The sequence below is a fragment of the Bidens hawaiensis genome, unplaced genomic scaffold (assembly GCF_021521415.1).
Source record: "Bidens hawaiensis isolate Kalapana, Puna unplaced genomic scaffold, B.hawaiensis_p1.1 tig00009086_1, whole genome shotgun sequence".
NCBI lineage: Eukaryota > Viridiplantae > Streptophyta > Magnoliopsida > Asterales > Asteraceae > Bidens > Bidens hawaiensis.
The window spans coordinates 441,806-464,473 of NW_027491668.1; the positions used below are offsets into that span (position 1 = coordinate 441,806).

General features: G+C 35.1%; 1 protein-coding gene and 1 pseudogene across 1 annotated transcript; one reads left to right on the top strand and one right to left on the bottom strand.

Annotated features, from left to right (window-relative positions):
- Positions 1–1,944: 1,944 nt before the first annotated feature.
- Positions 1,945–5,819, bottom strand: LOC143531194 (uncharacterized). The gene is made up of 10 exons (XM_077026542.1): positions 5,667–5,819; positions 5,361–5,585; positions 5,201–5,283; positions 4,955–5,055; positions 4,487–4,610; positions 4,074–4,365; positions 3,801–3,971; positions 2,773–2,997; positions 2,448–2,681; positions 1,945–2,265 (listed from the first exon to the last, which is right to left on the bottom strand). Exons 1-10 carry the CDS (start codon positions 5,802–5,804, stop codon positions 2,128–2,130), a joined length of 1,731 nt encoding a protein of 576 aa, XP_076882657.1. The 5' UTR covers positions 5,805–5,819; the 3' UTR covers positions 1,945–2,127.
- Positions 5,820–15,237: 9,418 nt separating this feature from the next.
- On the top strand, positions 15,238–16,334 carry LOC143531172 (G-type lectin S-receptor-like serine/threonine-protein kinase At1g34300 pseudogene; annotated as a pseudogene).
- Positions 16,335–22,668: the final 6,334 nt, after the last annotated feature.

The window sequence follows — 22,668 nt, forward strand, 5'->3', positions numbered from 1 at the left end:
ACAAATTAATTTAACATATTAATTGTGAATAGGGTTACATAGTTATGGTTCATTTATATTAACCTCTAGGTAAATTAAAAGAAAGTTATTACGAATACAAACATAATACAATACGGTGTATATAAAATATCTTGTCTCATATGTGAATCAAGTAGTATAGTGATTCACGCGGTTCTCACAAAGACCAAGTATATTGGGTCAAAATTAATAGAGTAATTATCTATAATATATATAAACGAAACCCCTAAAATCTTATGTGTCGCGATGTAGTCGCTCTCCCCTTTTATGGAAGTCACCAGATTTGCTTGATTTTTAAATGGATGTCTCTCATTGATTTAACCCAAATTCATGGGTATGGGTCTTACAAAAACCATATAGCTCTTAAACGGGTTATAACATCTCATTAAATTAAAAATTAATCTTACCAATTATTTGATATGAAAATCCTATAAAATAGAGATATACTAAAATTTAATATCCAATTTAAAATGAAAAAGATATTATTTATAATTAATAAATAATTTTATAGTAAAAACACATAAGCGGGTCATGGGTCACCAAATCCAGATAGCTTTTAAACGGGTTATAACATATCATTTATTTATTAAACCTTTTCATTATCAACCCCTAAGTATATTATTAACTTTCTTACAATAAAGAAAATTAAAATCCAAACAATAAATATTAAAAAACGAAAAATGTAAAACAACCATTCTCTCAAGCCATCAGATTGCTTTATTTGTAAATGAATGTTTCTCATGCATTTGACCCGAATTCACGGGTAAAGGACTCACCAAACCCAGATAGCTCTTAAACGGGTTATATTTCATTATATTAAAAATTAATCTCATAAAATATTTGATATGAAAATCCTATAAAATAGGGATATACTAAAAATTAATATCCTATTTTATTAAAAAAAATATATTATTTATAATTAAGAAACAATTTTATAATAAAGAAAATAAACGGGTAATGGGTATCACCAAACCCAGATAGCTTTTAAACCGGATTATAACATATCATTTATTTGTGAAACCATTTTATCATCAAACCTCAAGTATGTTAATTATTAACTTTCTTACAATAAATAAAATTAAAATCCAAATATACATATATAAATATATTATAAAAGAATAATGTAAAGCAACCCCCGTAATACGGGAGATAAAATCTAGTATAATATATATACAAGTAGAGTAATTAATATAATTATTCTATGATGTAAATATGTAATTACATAATTACTTTACTTGTATACATAATTACTCTACTTGATTCTAACAATTAGCATTTTCATTTCATTTGTATTTGATCCAAACCCTATACTTTTATATTATTATTATTTTTTTGAACAACTAAAGTTTTTTTTTCTCTCTATGTATCAAATGAGACTAGAGCTTACAACCATTTGATTTCAAGCTAGTAAACCAAACTCCGATCAAATATATTTTATTCTTAACATGAAAACAGTGAGAACCAATTTGCTGTTATTATTATGTATATTTTTATAGGTGTTTGCTGCTATATTATGTTCGCATTGCTAATTTTTGATTATGAGACGTTATAAGTATTTGCTGATTTATATTTTGTTATTATTAGAATTTTTCTTTTGCTGTTATAATTATTTGGTGTTATTATTTTGTTCTTGATTTTGATTATTTTGTTGTAATTTTTAGGTTTTTTTCTTTATTATTATAAATCATTGGTTACGTAGATTGGTTGATTTTGATTCTTTTGTTGTAATTTTTAGGTTTTTTTCTTTATTATTATAAATCATTGGTTATGTACATTGGTATTGTAGTTGATATTGTTTCTTACGTTCCCATTTTTTTATAAATTGATATTATTTCATACATTCTCATGTTAAGATTAAAATGTACATGAACCTTCCCCTTATATTATAACTCACATATTAAAAAGTCAGGTCTAACATATGTCATTTTAATAGCATAGGAGAAACATCCAGCAGGTATTTCCTGAATTCACAGAGCAACAAGTTCACATTTACAGAAACCAGATAACCAGAACATGGAAAAGATTCAAAGTATTACACTCGCCATAGCACGAAAGAATCAACCCAAGCGCATTGCTTTCCCGACGCACGTGCATGTAAACTATGACACTTCAACCTTTAAGAATCCTAGGAGGAATAATCACTTTGGGTGGGTTTGGGATAGTATCATTCGGGCCAAGATTGTCTATAGGCGGTCGTCGTTTGTGATGATCGGTTACACTTTGGTACGCCATCGTCAATGCCAGTGCCTACACATTAACCATGCAGTTAATATTTTACAAACGGTCTATTTGGATTTTAAGATGCAATGTTTTTGGTCGAATTGTCGGGACTGCAAAACACTACGAACTCGTTTTCATAACGAAAACCAAGGTTCTAAGGTTTGAGAAAGCGAGGATTCAAAAACTATATGAAAAAATTAACGACTTACAATGTGATCATGATCCGGAGGAGCGTAAATGCCAGTTGTCACTGTACTTCTTCTTCGAGTTCCATTAGTGGGTATATCCTTAATTTTCTCAAAACCAACCGGAACAATAACAACCGGCATCCCAACTAAATTACCCACACAAACTTTTTCCCAATCAGTAGCATTCCCGACAAACGCATCGACCATAAAACTCTCCTTTACTTCTCGTATTAGCTTTCCACGTGCTCGTTGTGACTGTTAAGACATTTTGAGATTAAACATGCAACACGATTAATATAAATGATCACTTCAACAAATCAACCATTTTAGTAAATAAATGATGAACCTGTATGTAATCTACAGCTGGTATTACGCGGGCCCGGCGAAGTTCAGTGGGCCATTGATCTTGCGCCTCGAACTCGTCATCTTGCCCGGTTCGTTGCCAAGTGTCGAAGTGAGCTAGCATATCAACATCCATGGTGAAGTTTAAGATCCCTTGAACCGAGTCGACGGTGTAATTGAGCTTAAACGGTACCATTTTAACACCCTTTGATCTAAGCACATCAACAACCTACCAAAATGATAATAACCTGTAAATCCATCATTTATAACTCATTTTAAGTTTTTAACATCAAAGTAAAAATTATTAGAGGTGACAGTTTTGATCCAGTTATTTTTTTGTTTTCTTTCTGTCAAGAGCTCTTACGGCCGAACGGGCCACAATGACCCAAAGAATGCCCTTAATGCATACAAAGTCCTAAACTGGTATTATAATTGTAATAATATAGTTTTATTAATTATATTTATATTTAACAAACTAGGATGAGTATCATGACATAACTCTTAAATTTTAAATTATTTTAAGAACTTTAAGGAACTCCTAATAACTAATGCCTTTATTAAATTTTTTGTATGTTAATGTTATTTGAGTGTAGATTTATCTTTTTTTTATATTTATATTTAAGATTACTATTATGAAAATTAGTGTTGACACATATCTATGTTTTTTTTACATATATGTAAATTTTATTATTACATATATTTTAAACATATGTGAACTTGTGATTTATACGTGTAATAAAAAATTTAAATATAAAATATGATAAAACTACTTTCAAATAATGTTAATATATAAAAAAAAATTTTTAAAAAAAAATGTTTGGTTGTTAAGAGTTCCTTAAAGTTCTTAACTTTTACTAAAGTATTTATAGAAAAAGATATAAAAAAGGAAAAAAAATGCCTTGGGCCGACCCATCCCAGCCCGATCAATTTGGTCTTCTTTCATTTTGACCCGTTATCCAACCCGCCATTTTGCCACCTCCTCAAGTATTTGTCACATTAAATAATTAATAAACCATAAACTAAAATACTCGCCTCCATCTCTGCATCCTCAATATATCCAACCGTAAGCTTTGTGATGTCTACCGAAAACGGGTCATCAAGAAAAATTTTTCTTGAAGAAAAGTCATCGGGATCTTTACCCCGAATAACATCGAGAACAATCGCGCAGTCAATCGCACTTCTACAAAAAGGACCAAGTTTGTCCTTATACATAATAAAAACATTTATTAATAAAATAGCATAAAGTCATAAACACAAGGCAATAAGTCATAAGACCATAACCGAAAACTGGATTATTATCATTACCAAGCTCTCAGACAAACTCAGCACACCGGTTCGACCAACCGCACCAAAAGTGGGCCTCAATGCAGTCACACCGCACCGAGCAGCAGGGTAAGTTATCGAACCCGCTGTCTCGGACCCAATTGCAAAAGGAACCATACCTGCTGAAGTACACGCAGCTGGCCCGGCTGACGAGCCCGTGGTGAACTCCTCAATGTTCCATGGGTTTCTGGTTCGACCACCAAACCAAATATCATCATATGCTAGAGATCCCGTAACCAGTTTTCCAACAAGAACCGCCCCAGCAGACTTCAACCTGCATTCGCAAAATCTTGATTTGGGTCATGTCTATCTTAACGGGCCAAGTGAGATAATTTAAAAGGAAACGGGTCAAACGGGTTGAAGTATCTAGAAAAGTGTTTTAAATGTTTTCATACCTCTTGTAAACCCAAGCCTCGATGTTGAGAACCTGATCTTTGAATGTAGTCGAACCCCAAGTAGTTTTATATTCAGGAACCGCGATGATGTCCTTTAGCCCGTATGGTATCCCATGAAGTGGGCCTATCGTTTAATAAAGTTTTGTTAATAACCAAGTTCTCATAAATGACATCAAGTGATTTATATATTCATGAACGGGCCGGCCTTAATTACACGAGTCGCGCATTTTTAGCTATATAGGAAACGGGCCAAAAGTCACCTAAAGTGCATTTTAACTTAGTTGAAAGGAAATGGGCCTATCATATTAAATGCAATATTTCTTTTGTGAAAAGTTAACAAAAAAAAAAAAGAGATGACAAAAAAAACAAAATGTTGCGAGTCACCAACCCGCCCATTTTAACCTGTTCAACGCTACTCGTTTGACTGGAACCCGTTTAGAGTTTAGACCAAAAGCTATGTCGTAATACCTAAGTCGACTCCTTGTGCGAGTAATTGATCGGCCCGTTTTGCCTGTTTGTAGGCAAGATCCTCGGTAATGGTGATCACCGCTTCCAACACCGGATTGTATCTATAATATCATTAAAGCACCCTGTTATTGTAATAATAATAATAATAATAATAATAATAATAATAATAATAATAATAATAATAATAATAATAAATAAAAGAATAAGAAAAATATATATTTCAAATTTGTAAGAAAGCAAAATTACCTTTTTAGCCGCTTTAGAAAGACCCCGACAAGCTCCTCGGATGAAATTTGTTTCGTTCTTATAAGATGACCGAGTTCAAGAAGCTATCAATAAGAACCAAGCTTAGTTAGTGCAATATTTAGCAATGGTTGGGATTTCGTTTAGTGACAGGTTAGCTTACGGTCATGAAGGCAATATCTTCTTCATTTTCGGGCCTTGTAACGCCCGAAACAGAAGGATAGCTAAATGTTTTGGCATCATCGTGCACTTCTTCGCGTTTCCACTCGGAATTAAAAACTAACGGAGACGGGTACTTTAATCCACCATTTTTAGTAGCTACTATTTTCCTATTGTCTCTAATTATAGGAATAGTAAGCTCTTTCGCACCCTTCTCGATCTCGAGCATCTAAATTTTAAATAATAGTAAATGTGCAGATTATAAAAGTATAAGTTTCTAAGCAATTTATATTATCATATTACAATGTACCTTACTGTCATTAAAGAACTCTGCATCAAGCATACTAAAACCACGCTCAAGGCCCGAAGCATCATCTATATTATTTGAACGTTTTACACGTCTAGAAAACTCAGGGCTCGCATTGTCCTGATCGAAAAATGAGCACATTTAGTCAAACAACATAAAAACTTGATATAAGAGTGATGGGCTGCGGTCAACGTTTGTGCAGCCTATCAAATGCGTATTTTACCTGAAACAAATGCTTCTAGAAAGACTTGGAACATTCTGGAACAACATTTTTGTGATTTTATTACATGTACTCACCTGCTTTGCAAATGTTATTAAAACTAGAAATATGCATCTTGTTATATGTTCGAATTAAAAACCGGTCAATTCCAATGCAGCGACACAAATGTGGTTGCTAATAATGTGATATTAGTGACACATAGGGCTGTAAATGAACCGAATGAACAAGGGCTGCGTCCGTTCATTTGTGTTTGTGAACGTTTGATAATGTGTTCATTTATGAACAAGTTTAATGCTAAATGGACAAACATGAACAAGGCTTCGTCTGGTTTTCGTTCATTCATAAAATACCATATAAATTTAAGTTATGACACAACATCTTTTCTAAATAATAAAAATAAGCGAGCCAACCGGGCAGGCCCGGCCCAACCCTTTTGAAGGCCTAAATCCCTAGCTTGAGTTTAGGGCCCCTAGAGACGGCCCTGCAACCAGGTGACCGTCAAGTAGGGCCGTAGGGGTGTTCAACAATTTGAAATTTTAATACATAGTTTCCGAATTCGGTTGGCTCTAGTAAAAATAATATTAAACTACACATAGTTTCCGAATTCCAAACGAAACTCACAAACTCGAATCCGATCCAAAGTTCAAAATCCAAAAAAAAACTGGCCACTAACCGATCCGAAACTTCGAAAACCGAATTCCAAACAGAAATTCAAATTTCAAGTTTTTCAAGTACAATTCAAATATTAATTATTAAACACCCCTACCACCAAGTCAACCATTGACTAACAAAGTCAAACATGTTTACAAACTTTAAACTAAAAACAATTAAAATCAATCTAAACATTAATAAGTTGATATGAATATTAATAATAATAAGAGTACCATAACTGGCTACTTACACATGCATCAATGGAAGCTGGAGGACATAATAATATGCAACAAAAGAACAAAGTTGAAGAATGAATGAGAGTGATGATGATGAGGAGTATGACACGTGGTGGCCTGAGAAGACACCTGCTGGTTATGTTTTCAGGCCACATGGCTGCCGGTGGGATGCTACACCAATCTGGTGACTCCCTTGTTTTGCAGTAATGGTTATAAATTATAATAATGCTATATTAATATTTATTAATTATTAATATTAATAGTCAATTTAATTTGTTGACTTTTATGAGTTTATCATGTCAACTTTTGACTCTTAATTTGTTTTTTCAAATCTTATTAATATATCAAAGCAAGATGATTCCATTTAATCACATTTCCTCATGTTTTTACTGTAGCTTATTTACATAGGATTCCATTTAATCACATTTTCATATCACTAATTTCCATATATTAATAATTATTTTTAATCCACTAAATTAAAATCAGCATTCTAATTTAATTCAATTAATTCTACAATTAAATCTATTTATTCAAATTAATGCAATTAACTCCATGATTAAGTTTATTTATTCCAATTAATAACCACATTGTCAATGATTTAATTTACTCTTGAGGAAGAAGAAGAGCCGGCAAATGATGATCATACCGAATGTTCTTTAAGTTTTATTTATTTATTTATTTATTAAGAAATGACATGAAAAATGCTATAAATATATATATATCTCTGAAAATTATTTATAAAAAACACTCTAAAATAAAAAAGAAAAAAAATGTTCTTTAGAACAATTAGGAACATTTAAAAAAATTAAATAAAGCTGTTTACAAAGAGATTTTCGAAAACTTAATGTGATACAGTTTAAAGCTGGTATGTATTTGTAAACTTAGTTTTCAATTCATATTACAAAATCTTTTACTAATATGTGTTTTTAATTTTTTTTTCAGGACTAATGGTTCATTTATGTTATATTATTTCTTATTCATTGCATTGTTTATTTATAAAGTATTTTCTTTTTATGTTATAGACATAGTTTAACATCTTTTGTAACATCTGAGGGTAAAAAACTTATGTCAAATATTTGTGTTGACTGAATGCGTAGTTTATATTTTATATTGTTTGTTGATATGTTTTCCACTCGTGTGTAACACGGTTTAGTTTTTTATAAAATAACTAGAAAGAATTAAATATTTGAAAAGGCTGATTTCAAAGGTGATAGGTGAGTAACAAAAAAATTTATGGGATAATGATCAAATGACCTTTATATTTAACAACATTTCTTGATTAATTTTTAAATTAAAAATACTTGATCGTTTTTTAAACGGCCGATCTAACATATTAGAACTAACATCTGTTGGATCTATCTGACACGGTTTTGTTTTTGAGCCAACCACATCTAGACACGTATACAATTAAACGGTCGGCCATGAATCTATTTCGTCAGGCTTCATATCTATTACGTTGGTCCTCATATCTATTCTCTCGGGCTTCGTATCTATTCTGTCGGGACCGACTGAATAATATTGCATACGAAAATGAAGCTCGAGAGAATAGATATGAGATCCAACATGATAGATATGAAGTCCAAAGGAATAGATCCATGACCGTCCACGTGTCTAGATGTGTTTGGTTTAAAATAAAAGGTTGTCAGATAGATCCGTCATATGTCAGTTCTAATGTGTTGGATCCGACAGTTGATAAAGTGACAATTTTAGAGATTTTTGATTTAAGGATTAGTCAAAAAAATGTTGTCAATAAAAAGAGCCATTCTAGTCACTATCCCATAAATTTTTTTTTGTATGAAACTATACTATAAAAGGTGTCTATAAAAAACAAAAAACCTATAATAACTAGTGTTGATAAGACGAAGGTATTATTAGGCCAACCGTAGTGGGGCGACAAATGTTAACATTTTGGGCTATATTTGGCGGCAACCCCCCCCCCCCCAGGCCCGATATGTGGGGTGATTGGGGGGGACATGGATTTGTCGTCTGAATATTGTTTGGAAATGTTATTATTTTATTATTATGTGTGCATGCGTGTGTGTGTGCGCGTGTGTGTATATGTTGGGCTACAATACTACTATACCCCTAAAATGAAAATCTTCTCTATGTTGGCGTTGACTTCACGTATCGAAAATCGCTTCCATTTTGTAGCCCTGCACTACACATAGTCTTAAAACTTTTTTAAGTTGAAAATTTACCTTTTGTGTTTCTATCCTTATGTGAACAGTGTTATGAAAGTGAAAGTATGTACTAAATTTGATACTATATGGGCCGGATCATACGACACCCAATACAAAAATGTTTGGTTTTATGACAAAACGTTACTTTTTTTTTCTTGGTTTCCTTTCTAATCTTCCCAAATACCTTCTATTTAAACACCTTATTTAGAGCATATACATTAGGCTCCAAAGCTCCATTAATGTAGAGGCAATTCAAAAAAAAAAAAATTCCTTCACTGCAACCCTGAACAGACCAAGAAAATAAGACATTTTATTCAATTTTTTATTATTTATTTATTATTAAAGAAAATAATAATTAAAAAAATGAATAAAGGTTCCAACAATTTATAACACACAATGTCACACACATACACGATTACTTTATTAAAAAGAATAATAAATAAATCATAACTCATAACCCCCAGCAACTACTATTAGGGGTATGCATAAAATAGGCCTGACCCATGAAACCACCACGAAACCCATGAACCTACTCGCGAATTTTAAATAAAACAGGTCATGATTCCTAACTTTCTTTTCAAACGGCTCCGGTCCGGTTCCAGGTATACCCAGCGGAATCCTTTAGAAACCCGTGTACCCATTAAATAAGATTTTGTACCTAGTTTTTCTAGGGATGATAAGCATTGGCCATTGGAAATATGAGGTCTTTATTATTTATCACGACAACTTGCTTCAACTAATACATTAGGTTGAGATGCCTTTTAGCTTGCTTTTGTTTCTTTCAATAGACCCACAATTAATTCTTCAAACAGCTTGCTTGCTTCCTTCTTTATTTGATGAATCACAGTAGCTTTTATTTTATTTTTTTTCTTTCTTGTTTTCTTTTGTTCTTTACTATATTACTTCAATAATCCCACCTTCAATCAAACACTCAACATCGCGACCTTCAATTAGTCACTTTCTAGTAGATGATCCATGGATAGAAACCATTCTTGTATAATTAGTGATTAAGAATTCAATACGGTTTTGTTAGACCCTAAGTTAATTTAATAATAAGACTATTGTGTTTGGTTTTATTATTTTGGGATATTTGTTTTATTTTGGGTTTGTTTTGTAATTGTTTGAACATGGTGTACTTGGTTGAATTTTGAAATAAATGAATAAATTAGATATTGTCATATTAAATTGCATGCCTTGTGAGCTGTGAACCAACGGTTCGCACCCCAGCATTCCGCCGCAGATTGGGGTGTGATAGCTTTAGCAAAATTATGGGTAGAAGGGTTTAACCAGGGGTGACAAGCAAATGATAGACGTTCGTGCATGATTTATATTCTATACCCTTTCCTTCCGTTTCCATGAGAGTTAACCTTCACTCAAAAAATTAGAGCATCTCTAGGATTACTTGTGCGTTTTCCATAATGTTTCACTGTTTTAAAACTTGCTTGTTATACGTGTTGAGATCTAAACTTGGGCTGTGCATGGGAATAAAGGGATTAGGATAAACCCACTCTTTAACCGTCTACTAAAATATTCCTACCTTTACATTATCCTTTAGATGCTAGTTTGAGCCTAGTCACTTTCATTTAGACACCCTACATTACAAGCCATAAGCCCTTAAGCCTCGTCAGATCACCCGTGAGTTGAATTCTAGTAAAATAAAAGTTTGCTATTGGAAGTTCATGTTTAGCTGTGTAAAACTCTAAATGACGCTTCATCAAATTGTGGAAAGTTACTCATATAGTTTACCAAAAAAGGACTCAAGTAAAAATAAAATCGTTAGAACACAATGTTCTATAAATTATTCATGTGTTAAAGACGTCATAAATATTTGAAACGCAATGTTCTATAAACGTTTATATTTGCATTCGTGTGTTGAAGATGTTAGAATTCACTCACCTTCGCCACTTAAAAATTCCTGTCCGACACCATACATCAGGCCACGGTACAACCTTTATAACCCTTCTTGTGCACAGTTTGGGTATTCATAGGTGGAGATACAAATGACTTGCAAGCATATTTAACTTTATTTCATTGTTGGATGAGAGCTCAGATATATATACGGATGCATCATTAGTTTCACAAATATTAAACCGAGTGGAGTAAAAAAATTGAGACTTGTAGGGGTATGCATGAATTGCAATTAAATGCTTGTCAGGTCTAGTTAAACTATTTCTTGTTTTCAAAATGTGTAACATCACATGATTTCTTTCATTTTGAAAATTTGGGTATGACTTTGGACCTTAACTGAGTAAATTGCAAGGGAATTACTCAATCCATGTAGAAAATTTAGACAACATCAATCCATGTAGAAAATCTAAAACGAATCAAACAAGGGAGGTGATGATTATTTTAGACGATAAAGTTGGGGCTTATACGACGGTGGTGGGTAACACCAAGGAGTGGCCGGAAAGATTGGGGTGTTAGGGAGGTTTTACCATCTTTGGCACATATCAGATTTGAAACTGCCATTATTTTCGGTCACCACCTCCTAGGCGGTAGTGGTGGTGAGGGAGGGGCTGGAGTGGACTTACTATTAGCATACATATTATTAGTCAATATTGTATAGAGTCAATATTGTATACTTACGTAACTTATATCCTTAATATAAGGAGAATATGACGGTCCTCTGTATTATTTATTGACATATTGTGTGAATGGAATGAAACAAGAATTTGACAATCAAAATATTCTCTCTTATCTTAATCACCTTCTTTCATGGTATCAGAGCTTTTTTTGCTAAACCCTAGCCGCCGACATCAACACTATCGGCAGTTTTTTTTCGATCCTCCCTCTCAATAACCACCACATCTTCATCTCCCTCACTTACAATGGTTGTTCATCCTGCCCTTTCCGTCACAAATATCCAAAACTTCATCCCTCTAACCCTTGAACTGGAAAACGGCCAATACATAACATGGATCGAACTCTTTACGATCCATTGTATCGTTTTCGAAGTCTTAGACCATATTTTTCCTCAACAGTCTTCATCCTCTTCAACTGCAGAGAAAGGCAAAGAAGCAGACATGAAACCATATCGTGGGATTGACTTGACGCTATAGTCAAGCAATGGATATACAACACAATATCGAATGACCTCATGATGACAATTATCAAGCCGAAAGCCACCGCACAAGAATCCTGGAACGCCATCGCCCATCTTTTTCAAGATAATCAGGCATTTCGCATGGTCTCCTTGAAAAACCGGTTTACTAACACCAAACTGGAGGCATTTCCCAATATCTCAGCCTACTGCCAAGAACCAAAGGTAATCTCAGATCAACTGGCAAACGTAAATGCACCACTTTCGGATCAAGATTTGGTGTTACAACTTGTCACCGGATTAGCACACACTGAGTATAATGCGATGGGTATGTTAATAAGCCAAAGCAAACCACTTCCAGATTTCTTTGAAGCACGGTCTCGTTTAACTCAGGAAGAATCCAGGAGGGCCGGTCATGCCTCCACCACGATCCCCGGCACAGCATTGCTCACCGCCATGCCCCAACACAATCCAGAGTGGTCGTGAACAATACACTCATGAACCATTTGGTCATGGCTCGTCACACTCCTCTGGGGATAATCGTGGCACTAATTATGGATCCCGTGGTCGAGGTCGCAGAAGGACTTGTGGCAGGAGGTATAATAACCAGAATGGACACCCTACTCAACAAACCCAACTTAATCAATGGGGTGCACCATATCCAATCAATAATCAGTGGGGTCCTCCTCCTACTACACCATACACATATCCACATACCCCACCCACACCTCATCCTTCTGCTACACCAAACCGAACCCACTACCACCATGGACTACACCCACAGGCTGAAATTCTTGGCCCAACCCCAACACCCCAAGCTCATTATACACTACCTTAACCAGCATGTTCCAACCAACATCGAGCAAGCCCTACGCACGATGACCCTCAACCGGACCTACAATGGAATCTCGACACCGGTGCCACAAATCACATAGCCAACAACTCATGTACTCTTTCGTCTTATTTTAATAATCGCATTTCGAATAATATTATTTTTGGCAATGGTTTTCAAATTCCCATTCTAGGGACCGGACATACCAAATTCAACACCACTTATAAACCCATACATGCCAATAATATACTCTATGCACCGAACCTTATCAAAATCTTGTTATATGTTTGTCGTCTTACTGTTGGTAATTTAATATCTATTGAATTTGACCTATTTAGTTTTCTTGTGAAGGATTACCAAACGCGGATTCCTATCCTTCGCAGCAATAGTACTGGCGATCTCTACCCACTCAACTTCTCCACCGACACCAAGTTCACCAATCTAACCACCTTTGCTGCTTTATCCCATGACCTTTGTTATAAAAGACTCGGGCATCATGGAAACGAGAATGGAATGAAACAAGAATTTGACAATCAAAATATTCTCTCTTATCTTTGTCACCTTCTGTCACTTACAGAGAGGAAATTAGCTGGTTAATTTCACATTTTAAGTTTTAAATTACTCAGATCAAAATAATATATATATATATATTACATATTATCATAAGAGTAGAATCATTAAATTAAAATTCATTAAAATTAGGTATATATGATATATTTATTTTGGGTGGGTATTTATAATATTTTTAAAGTTTATAAGGATATATATGAAATTAATCATATAACTAAAAACTGATACATTCCGTTGATTGGAGGGTCAGTGCACCCTCCTCAAGTTGCGGGACACAACACCCTCACCAAGTTGCGCAATTGTGTCCCTTGCCCCCATTACTCCCCCATTTGAATTATTCTACCTAAATGGTGACCTAAAACCAATGTCCTACAATGACCAAATCAAACGTGTCTTCATAAATGAATGAAAAATAAACTAAACCAATACGTATATCTTTCTTGGCCCACTAGGAATGAATATATGGTTTTCAATTTAGTGATAACTTCACCAAAAGTCTCGTCATAGATTTAAATGTCATCTTAGAAACTTTATATAAACCATAGCTAGTGTAATTATATTTGATATTAAAATGTTCCAAGTTCTTACTATTATGCCTCCCCCATCCTCTTCTCCTCCTTCTCCGGCTATTCTTCCTTCTCCTTATTCTAATCTTGATGATTCTAATTCTCCCGGTCCTTATCCTGATTTTGCTGGGGATTTTATCCCTGATAATTCTCCGTCTCCTCCCTCACCTGGCCATATTCTTGGTATCGTAATTGGTGTGGGTGGTGGCATTAGTTTTATACTTGGTAAGTTCAATTTTACCATAAAGTAAAAGTAACCTGAGTGAACCATACTCATTTATAAATTAAATTCTAGTTGATTATATATATATATCAATGATTCGTCTTTCAATTTGTACAGCAATGTGTAACTGGTTAGTAAAACCAATATGTGACAAGAAGGCGAAGGCAACAGCAAAGGCTGTTGGTTCAGGCCCAAAATACACACTAAACTCAGGTAACATGTAATATGAATATCCAAGGAAGATAGAACTTGAAAGTTGTTTGAAAGAATAATGATATTACGTCTTTATAAAATGATAAAACTAAATTTTTTTGTTAGATTTAGGCGTATAAGATTAATGACATCTGAGAAAAAATAAAATTGTTGATCAAGTCCTATGTTATATAATATTTTTTATTTATTAAAAAATAATACGATTGTTTATAAAAAATGTAAACTATTACTATATATTATCTTTAAAAAAACACTCTCCAAATAAATTAAAACATTTATAGAAAAAAGCATTTTTTAAATAAGAAAAAGAAAATGATTTTTTAATAAAAAAAATCTATTTGGTTATTTTAAAAAATACAACATTTTATAATATGTATAAAAGAAAATTAGTAAAATGATTTATTAATAGAAAAAAATCTGTTTTAAAAAATAATAATATTGTTAAAAGACAACATAATACTGGAGAAAAAAAATAAAAAGGTCTAAATTATATTAATATAAAAATTGAGAGAGAAGATACATTTAGTAAAAATGAAATGGAGAGAGGTTCGTTTTGCATTACCCAATAAACAAAATTAATCCTAAAGAAAAGGAAGGAACTTACTGAATGTGAACTTCCTAAAACACATGAACAAACCAATGACTTTTGACCAACTATAACTTTTACAAAACAAGTGAATTAGTGAATACAGTCTGCTTAATATGTGAACTGATCCACAACTCTAAACCATGACTTGTTCACCTGCAGACCCACTGACCAGTGAACCATACTCGACCCGAACCATCAAGATTAACCTAATAAAAGCATTAGGGAATGACGATTCTCGTTTTATTACCATCGCCATGGCCCAATTCCTTGATGACATAGAAAGGGAAAAGCCTATCCGGTTCACCTCTCAACAAATAAGAATAGCCACAGATAACTTCAGCATTAGGTTGGTTTCAGGCGGGTTCGGGATTGTTTACAAGGGAATCATTAGCAACAACAAACTGGTAGCAGTGAAAGTACTAAATGGGACCTCAAACAAGCGAATAGAGGAACAATTCATGGCAGAGGTGAGTACTATGGCAAGAACGCATCACTTTAATCTTGTTAGGCCTTTTGGATTTTGCTTTGAATCAAGTTTAATAGCTCTTGTATACAAGTTCATGGTTAATGGCTCGCTGGATAATCATCTGTTTAAAGTGAACAAAGGAGATATGCTAGGGTTTGACAAACTTCACAAGATTGCTGTGGGAACCGCAAGAGGCATCACGTACATGCATGAAGATTGTGCTCAAAGAAAAGTTCACTATGATATTAAACCAGGAAACATATTACTGGATTCAAATTTTGTGCAAAAGTAGCCGATTTCGGTTTGGCCAAACTGTGCAATAGGGATAACACCCATATAACCATGACAGGGGGACGGGGCACCCCAGGTTATGCTGCTCCCGAGCTGTGGATGCCTCTTCAAGTTACACACAAATGTGATGTTTATAGTTTTGGAATACTCCTTTTTGAGATCATTGGCAGAAGGAGGAACATGGACGTGACTCTCGGTGATAGCCAACAATGGTTCCCAATTTGGGCGTGGGGCAAATATGAAAGAAAGCAATTAAAAGATTTGATGATAGTTTGCGGTATTGAAGAGAATGATCAGCAAGTGGTGGATAGGATGCTAAAAGTAGCTCTTTGTTGTGTTCAATATAAGCCCGAGACTAGGCCAATGATGAGCCTCATTGTTAAAATGTTGGAGGGTGTGTTAGAGGTCCCTGAGCCTTCAAATCCATTCACACATTTGTTTGCCGGGACTGACGAGCCCAATGATTCTTTGGCTCAAATGACGTGGAATGTTGGTTGTTCAGATTGGTCTTCGTCCGAAGTTATAACAAGATTAGTTGTAGTCACAGGGGCACCACTTATGAGAAAATATGAGATTACAATGGCATCCGAATAAACGTGAGAAACATTTTGAAAATAAATGCCACTTATGGCTAAGTCATAATGATATTTTTGGATCGAGCTTCTATTCCATTTACATCTTCTGTTATGCATGAATTTCAGTTTTTTTTCTTTTTGAATTTTTTTTACTATGATGTAATACTTTTTCACATTAAAGATTGAAGATTCCTCTGCATAGATCTAGTATATTTTATGCCTTACAGATTGTAATATTGTTAATCTTGGAAAAAAAAAGAGTTTCCTAAGGTTTAATTACAACAAACTTTTGACTTTTGTACTCTCAAAATCTCAACATTAATAAAAAGAAATTTGTTTACAACAATTTAGTTTTTTAAATTTACGACAGTTTGTAAAATATACATTTAAAGTGGTTCATAAACCACTTTAAAAAATAATGTGGTTCATAAACCGTTTGAAAAATAAACACTTGTTTTTACTAATGCAAACTAGAAAAGCTCTAAATTAATACGTCATTGCGAAATTTAACATAAAACGGGCCTGCTTGTATAAAATAAAAAACTAAAACATGCCATACAAAAGTCATACTCAAGTGAACGCTTAACTAAGTAATTGTAAAAGAAATACATGTATGTGTCAGATGAAAGACCGAAATTGTTCGGTACACGTGTCAAATATCACAAAATGGGAACTCTCATTGGTTGTATCAGATTAAACTTTCAAATGTAAGTTATGCATGATCTGAGCACGATATATTCTCGGTATAGCAAGTAGGGTGCAACCGAGCCTAGCCGAGCCCAAGCCTGATAATAATCAAGCTTTAAAACTTCTCAGATTTGAAACCGCCATTATTTTCAGCCACCACCTCCTAGGCGGTAGTGGTGGTGAGGGAGGGGTTGGAGTGGACTTACGGAGAGGAGATTAGCTGGTTAATTTCATATTTTAAGTTTTTAATTACTCAGATCAAAATAATATATATATATATATATATATATATATATATATAAATTACATAATATCATAAGAGTAGAATGGTCATTAAATAAAAATTCATTAAAATTTGGTATATATGATATATTTATTTTGGTTGGGTATTTATAATATTTTTAAAGCTTGTAAGGATATTGTTTTGGTCAAAAACTGACAGGTGTGATTTTACAACTAAATTAGTAAAATGAGACTAGGTGCTTGTAAATATGGTTTGAACACAGAGATTTGTTGCGAGGAAAAAACCTACTATCCTTAGGATAACAAGAAAAAAACCCCGGGTGGTGAAAACTATCACCACTGATTTATTAATAATAAAGTGATTACAAGTGGTGGAGCTTAATCGGATCGTGATTACAATGAGAGCGAGTACTAGTAAGTCTCGAGTGCTAAAAAGTGTGTGCGGTTTGATCCGAATAGAACTCTATTTATACAAAAAAAAGATAACAATATGGCCTATAAATTAGGAAACAAGAGACCGAATCCAATTAGCCGTTAATCATTCAATCTAACACGTTTTCCTTATCGGCCACGTTCTAATAACGGCAAGTGCGAGTCTTCGGGAGATCATAGCAACGGTCTTTGACCTGGTAAACAAGGAAAGTCTGTGAAAAAATTGTTAGTTATATAACATTTTTAGGATACCTGTTACTTTGGAGGATATCGTATCCTGAAGTTGTTCTAATTATAATATTGCTGAGGATACTGAAAATCCGAGCCCTAACAATTGTCCCCAAATTTAACAGCTGTAGAAATTTAACAGCTGTAGATATGGTTTAAAGCTGTAAAATTTTTGAAATTTGAATTTTGAATCTTCGCATACGTGGTGGATCTTCGATGCACGTGTCAGTCGTCCGCCCTTTGAGTAAACCCTAGGCCGACCTTATAATTACTTGGATAAATAACATTTTCATTCACTCGTTCTTCTATCCAGGTAATGTCTTCTTACTTTCTTTCCTTTATCTTTTGGAAACTATGAGTTCGAAGCTCCGTGATTCTGGTATTGAAGATTTCGTTTCCCAAAACCTTCTTGCCAACCCCGTGAACGAGATATGCACGTTCAACAACAATGATATTGCGAGCTTACAGTCCCGAGGCTGCTTCCCTCCGGGAGCCGTTTTCCGGCCCTTCGATCCGGCCGTCTTATCTGACCTTGTCTTTAAGACCTGGGTTTGTTTTCCGTTTTTGCCGTTTAAAATCGACTTTTCTTATCCATTTCCTGCTTTTACTACCGAGTTCTTTATCAGAACTGGTCTCAGTTTTGCCCAACCCATGCCTATGGTTTGGAGGACCTTGTTTGTTTTGGAGAGGTTAATTGCTGACCATGCCCTCGATTTTACCCTTTCAGAGATTGCTTATGTATATGAACTTCACAGCCATCCATCTTCAAGATATCTTCTTAAAACCAAATCCGGCTGAACCCTGCTCGTTTTGAGAAACACCCAGAATAACGACCAGTGGAAGAGACAATTTTTCTTTGTTAGGAGAGATTCTCTCCCACAGCCTGATACTCTTCCTTATCTCTAGGTTTCCAAAAGTAGGATACTTTATCTTGAAGATACATGTTAACATCTTTGTAACTGATATTTTTGTTTTTTGCAGCTTTGAAGTTCTTCGAGATTGCCCCTCCCACCAAAGAGACTGAGACCAAGCTTAGCTATTTCTTTCTCATTGACGAGGATGAAAAGACGTTTCATTTTCAGTCAAGCCTCCAAGAACCATCGCCATCAGCAGGCTCCGTTATGTCTGGTAAGGAATATTTGAAATGCTAGTATAAATATTTTAAGGATTAGGGATACTGACCTGTATACTCGAAGGTAAATCTACCTCAGTCTTTGCTTTGGACGATATTGACAGCATGGTCTCTACTCGTAGCACCAAGAAAAAAGAAGCCGCTCCTGCCTCCCTACCAAAACCTGAGAGCAGTCGTGCCAAGGGCTCCAAAAAGAGGAAGACCCCCAGGAAGTATCCGACGCTTCTCCGACCAGCAACCTAGAGTTCAACAAGGTATGCCTTCCGATAGTATCCTCGTATTTTGAAGATAACATATGCTGAGGAAAGTTTATTTTGCACAGGGACTGGAACAGCTATCCTCTTGCTTCAACGATCTGCATTATGAACTTCTTGATGCCAACACACGCATAGCCGAGATGCTGAAGATTGCCACTACCAAAACCAATCTACTTGACAAGAAGACTAAGGAAATTGAATATTTGAAGCAGGAACTCTCGATGGCCAAGAAGGAGCTCGTCCACCAAGAAGCGGATCGTTTGGTGCAGATCCAAGAGGTTACTGAGGGGGCGAAGAGGTCTGCTGCTATTTCCATCTTCTAGTCTTGGCTCAAGATGCCTAAGGAGGCCAAAGATGCCGGTGTTGACACTTCTTTCTGGGATGTGGCTGGCTGGGAGAGAGTCTTGGCTGAGCTTATTGGGGAAACTATGGAGGAGGCAGGTCCGAGTGGAGCGGATAAGGCTGCGGAGGAGGCAATCAAGGACGCAGTGAAGGCGGTCGGTGGTGAGGTGCAATTGGGCAGTGATGGCGGTAAAGAAAAAGCTTGAGCCCAATTTTTTATGTGTTTTTGTTTGTTGGTCTGATGTTGGGTTGTAATGGTTGTTGAACAATTTTTACTTTCCTGTCTTGAACAATATTATGCCTAGGATTTTAGGATACATGGGTGGAGGGATCTTGATTTTCCAAGACGAAGCCCATGCTATTTTGACTTTTGAACACCTGGCAATATTCGGGTGGAGGGATCTTGGCTTTTCAAGACGAAACCTGGATGTTGCCCTTTTAATTCTTGCACTTATGATTAGTAATAATATAATCTTTTGGCTTTTCATATTGTGTTCAGTAACTTGTAAGTTTTAATTGGAATATTACATGTCCTTAATTTTTCTGAATTAAGTCATTTCGAGGATAATGTATCATGAAAACATGCTTCTTGAATATTTAAAGTTCCAGAAAATATATCTTTAAGACTTTTCATTAAAATATCCTGAGGATCATATATCTTGAACATAAAATATTTTAAAGATTATATATTTTTAGAAAACATAATCAAAGACTTATAAAATATCTTAACGATAATATATCCTTATGCCTTGTGTGAGTTATCATAATCAAACCAAAAGATCATACCTTGAAATATAAATTGTATGATAAAATTAAGTGTAATGAATACCTTTATGGAGATCATTTATAAATCTAGTTAGCTTACATATGATGTCCCCAACTGTTGATCTTTTTAGGTATTATGCTTTCTGGAATTTTGCTAAGTTAAAAACAACTTTGCAATATCTCTACATTTAACGATTTGTTTGTTCTTCGATCTGTCAAAACAAAGTTAGATAATCCTGGCGATAAAGCCCATTTACTGGCGATAAAGCCTTTTTTGCTGGCGATAAAGCCTTTTTACCGGCGACAAGGCCTTTACTTGGGAGACATGAAAATGTCTAAGCTAGAGATAACACTAGGGAAAGTCCCAAACGTATGGGCATGTAAATGCCAAAACTTGAGATAACATGAAAATGTTATAAACCTTAGATTACATGAAAATGTTATAAACTATATGTGTGACACGTCTGCTACTTATCTTAAGGATTCGGTATATAGCCAACAACAAACGGATTATCAGCTAGTCTGGTCCACCTGCCTCGAACTATATCCGAATCATCGTGCGCTCCAGGCGTTCGTTGGAAAGGTGAAGACCTTTAAACCATAGAAGATATCCAGGATATCTTATTCGTGCGCTCCAGGCGTTCGTTGGAAAGGTGAAGACCTTTAAACATTAGGGGATATCAGGGATATCATATTCGTGTGTGAGGTGATCAGCCTCTGACTGTTGTGAAGATATCATAGCCTTGGGATAATTTCAAAACACTAAGCTCTTGATGACGGGTGGGTGTTAGCCTGGCTAACACCCCTCCGATGCTTAAGTTAGTAAACTTGATTTAAAGATAATAAAGTTTAAAAATGTAAAAATAGAAGAGGGAACATACCTTTATCCTGAGGGTACGAACACACCAGTTAAGGATATTAACAAAAATATGCCTTAAGGTGGATAGAATTCCAAGTTCTTGGTATAGGAACACCTTCCATAGTGATTAACCTGTAGGCCCCTTTTCTTGCTTCTGAATCAATCAAGTAAGGACCATCCCACTTTGGAGCTAGCTTTCCATCTGCTGGCTTAGTGGTATTCTGAAATGCCTTTCTTAACACCATATCTCCTACTTGGAATCTTCGAATTATGATATTCTTGTTGTAGGACTTGGCTATTCTTTGTTGGTATGCTGCCATTCTGATCTTAGCAAGGCCTCTGAGTTCATCAACAGTGTCAAGGTCTTCAGTGAGGCTTTGGTTGTTGGACTCAATATCTTGGATGCTGGTTCTTGCCATGGGGATCACCATCTCTGTGGGGATAACAGCTTCAGCCCCAAACACCAACGAGAAAGGTGTTTGTCCCGTTGCATTTTTTGAAGTGGTTCTATCAGCCCAAAGAACAAATGGTAGTTCTTCAGCCCATTTTCCCTTCTTGGATCCCAATTTCTTCTTCAAATTGTTGATGATGATCTTGTTACTAGATTCTTCTTGACCGTTAGCTTGAGGATGTATTAGAGTTGAAGTCACCATCTTGATCTCCCAACTTTCACAAAAATTGGTTGTTCTACTACCGATGAACTGTGATCCATTGTCACAAACAATTTCGGCCGGGATACCAAATCTTGTCAGGATATTGCGTTTGATGAATGAGATCACATCCTTTTCTTTAACTTGGACAAATGCCTCAGCTTCGATCCACTTGGAGAAGTAGTCTGTCATGGCCACCTTTCCACCAGGAGCCTTGGGTAGCTTTCCCATAATATCCATTCTCCATTTCATAAATGGCGTCAGGGATATGATAGGATATAATGGTTCAGCTGGTTGATGCAAGATGTTGCTGTGACTTTGGCAAGCATCACACTTCTTGGAGAAATGCATTGCGTCTCTCTTCATTGTTGGCCAGAAGTATCCTATCCTCAGTATCTTGGATATTAAGGCTCTGCCCCCAGTGTAGTTTCCACAATCACCTTCATGTATGTCCTTGAGAACTTCTTGTGCTTCTTGATATTCCAAGCATTTCAAGTATGGACCTGCAAGTGATTTTCTATACAAAACATTATTTAGGACAATATACTGGTTTACCTTCATTCGAAAAGCTCTGGGATTTTCTCCTTCTGGGATCTCATTATCCTGAAGATACCGCATTATGGGATGGATCCATGATACTGGATTATCCTTAGGCTTTAAGTCTCCAAGATTTCGTGGCTCTCCTTTGTTGCTAGGATATGTATGATGGGTATCTTGATGTCATCAGGTATCTTGAGAGTTGATGCTAAATTTGCCAA

What these genes read in the sequence shown, in the direction of transcription:
- LOC143531194 (XM_077026542.1), bottom strand. Translation starts at nt 5,804, where the DNA reads ATGTGCTCATTTTTCGATCAGGACAATGCGAGCCCTGAGTTTTCTAGA. An exon ending in CAGCTGTAGATTACATACAG is followed by an intron (nt 2,682 to 2,772) that starts GTTCATCATTTA and finishes ATGTCTTAACAG; the next exon opens with TCACAACGAGCACGTGGAAA. An exon ending in CTCCGGATCATGATCACATT is followed by an intron (nt 2,266 to 2,447) that starts GTAAGTCGTTAA and finishes GTTAATGTGTAG; the next exon opens with GCACTGGCATTGACGATGGC.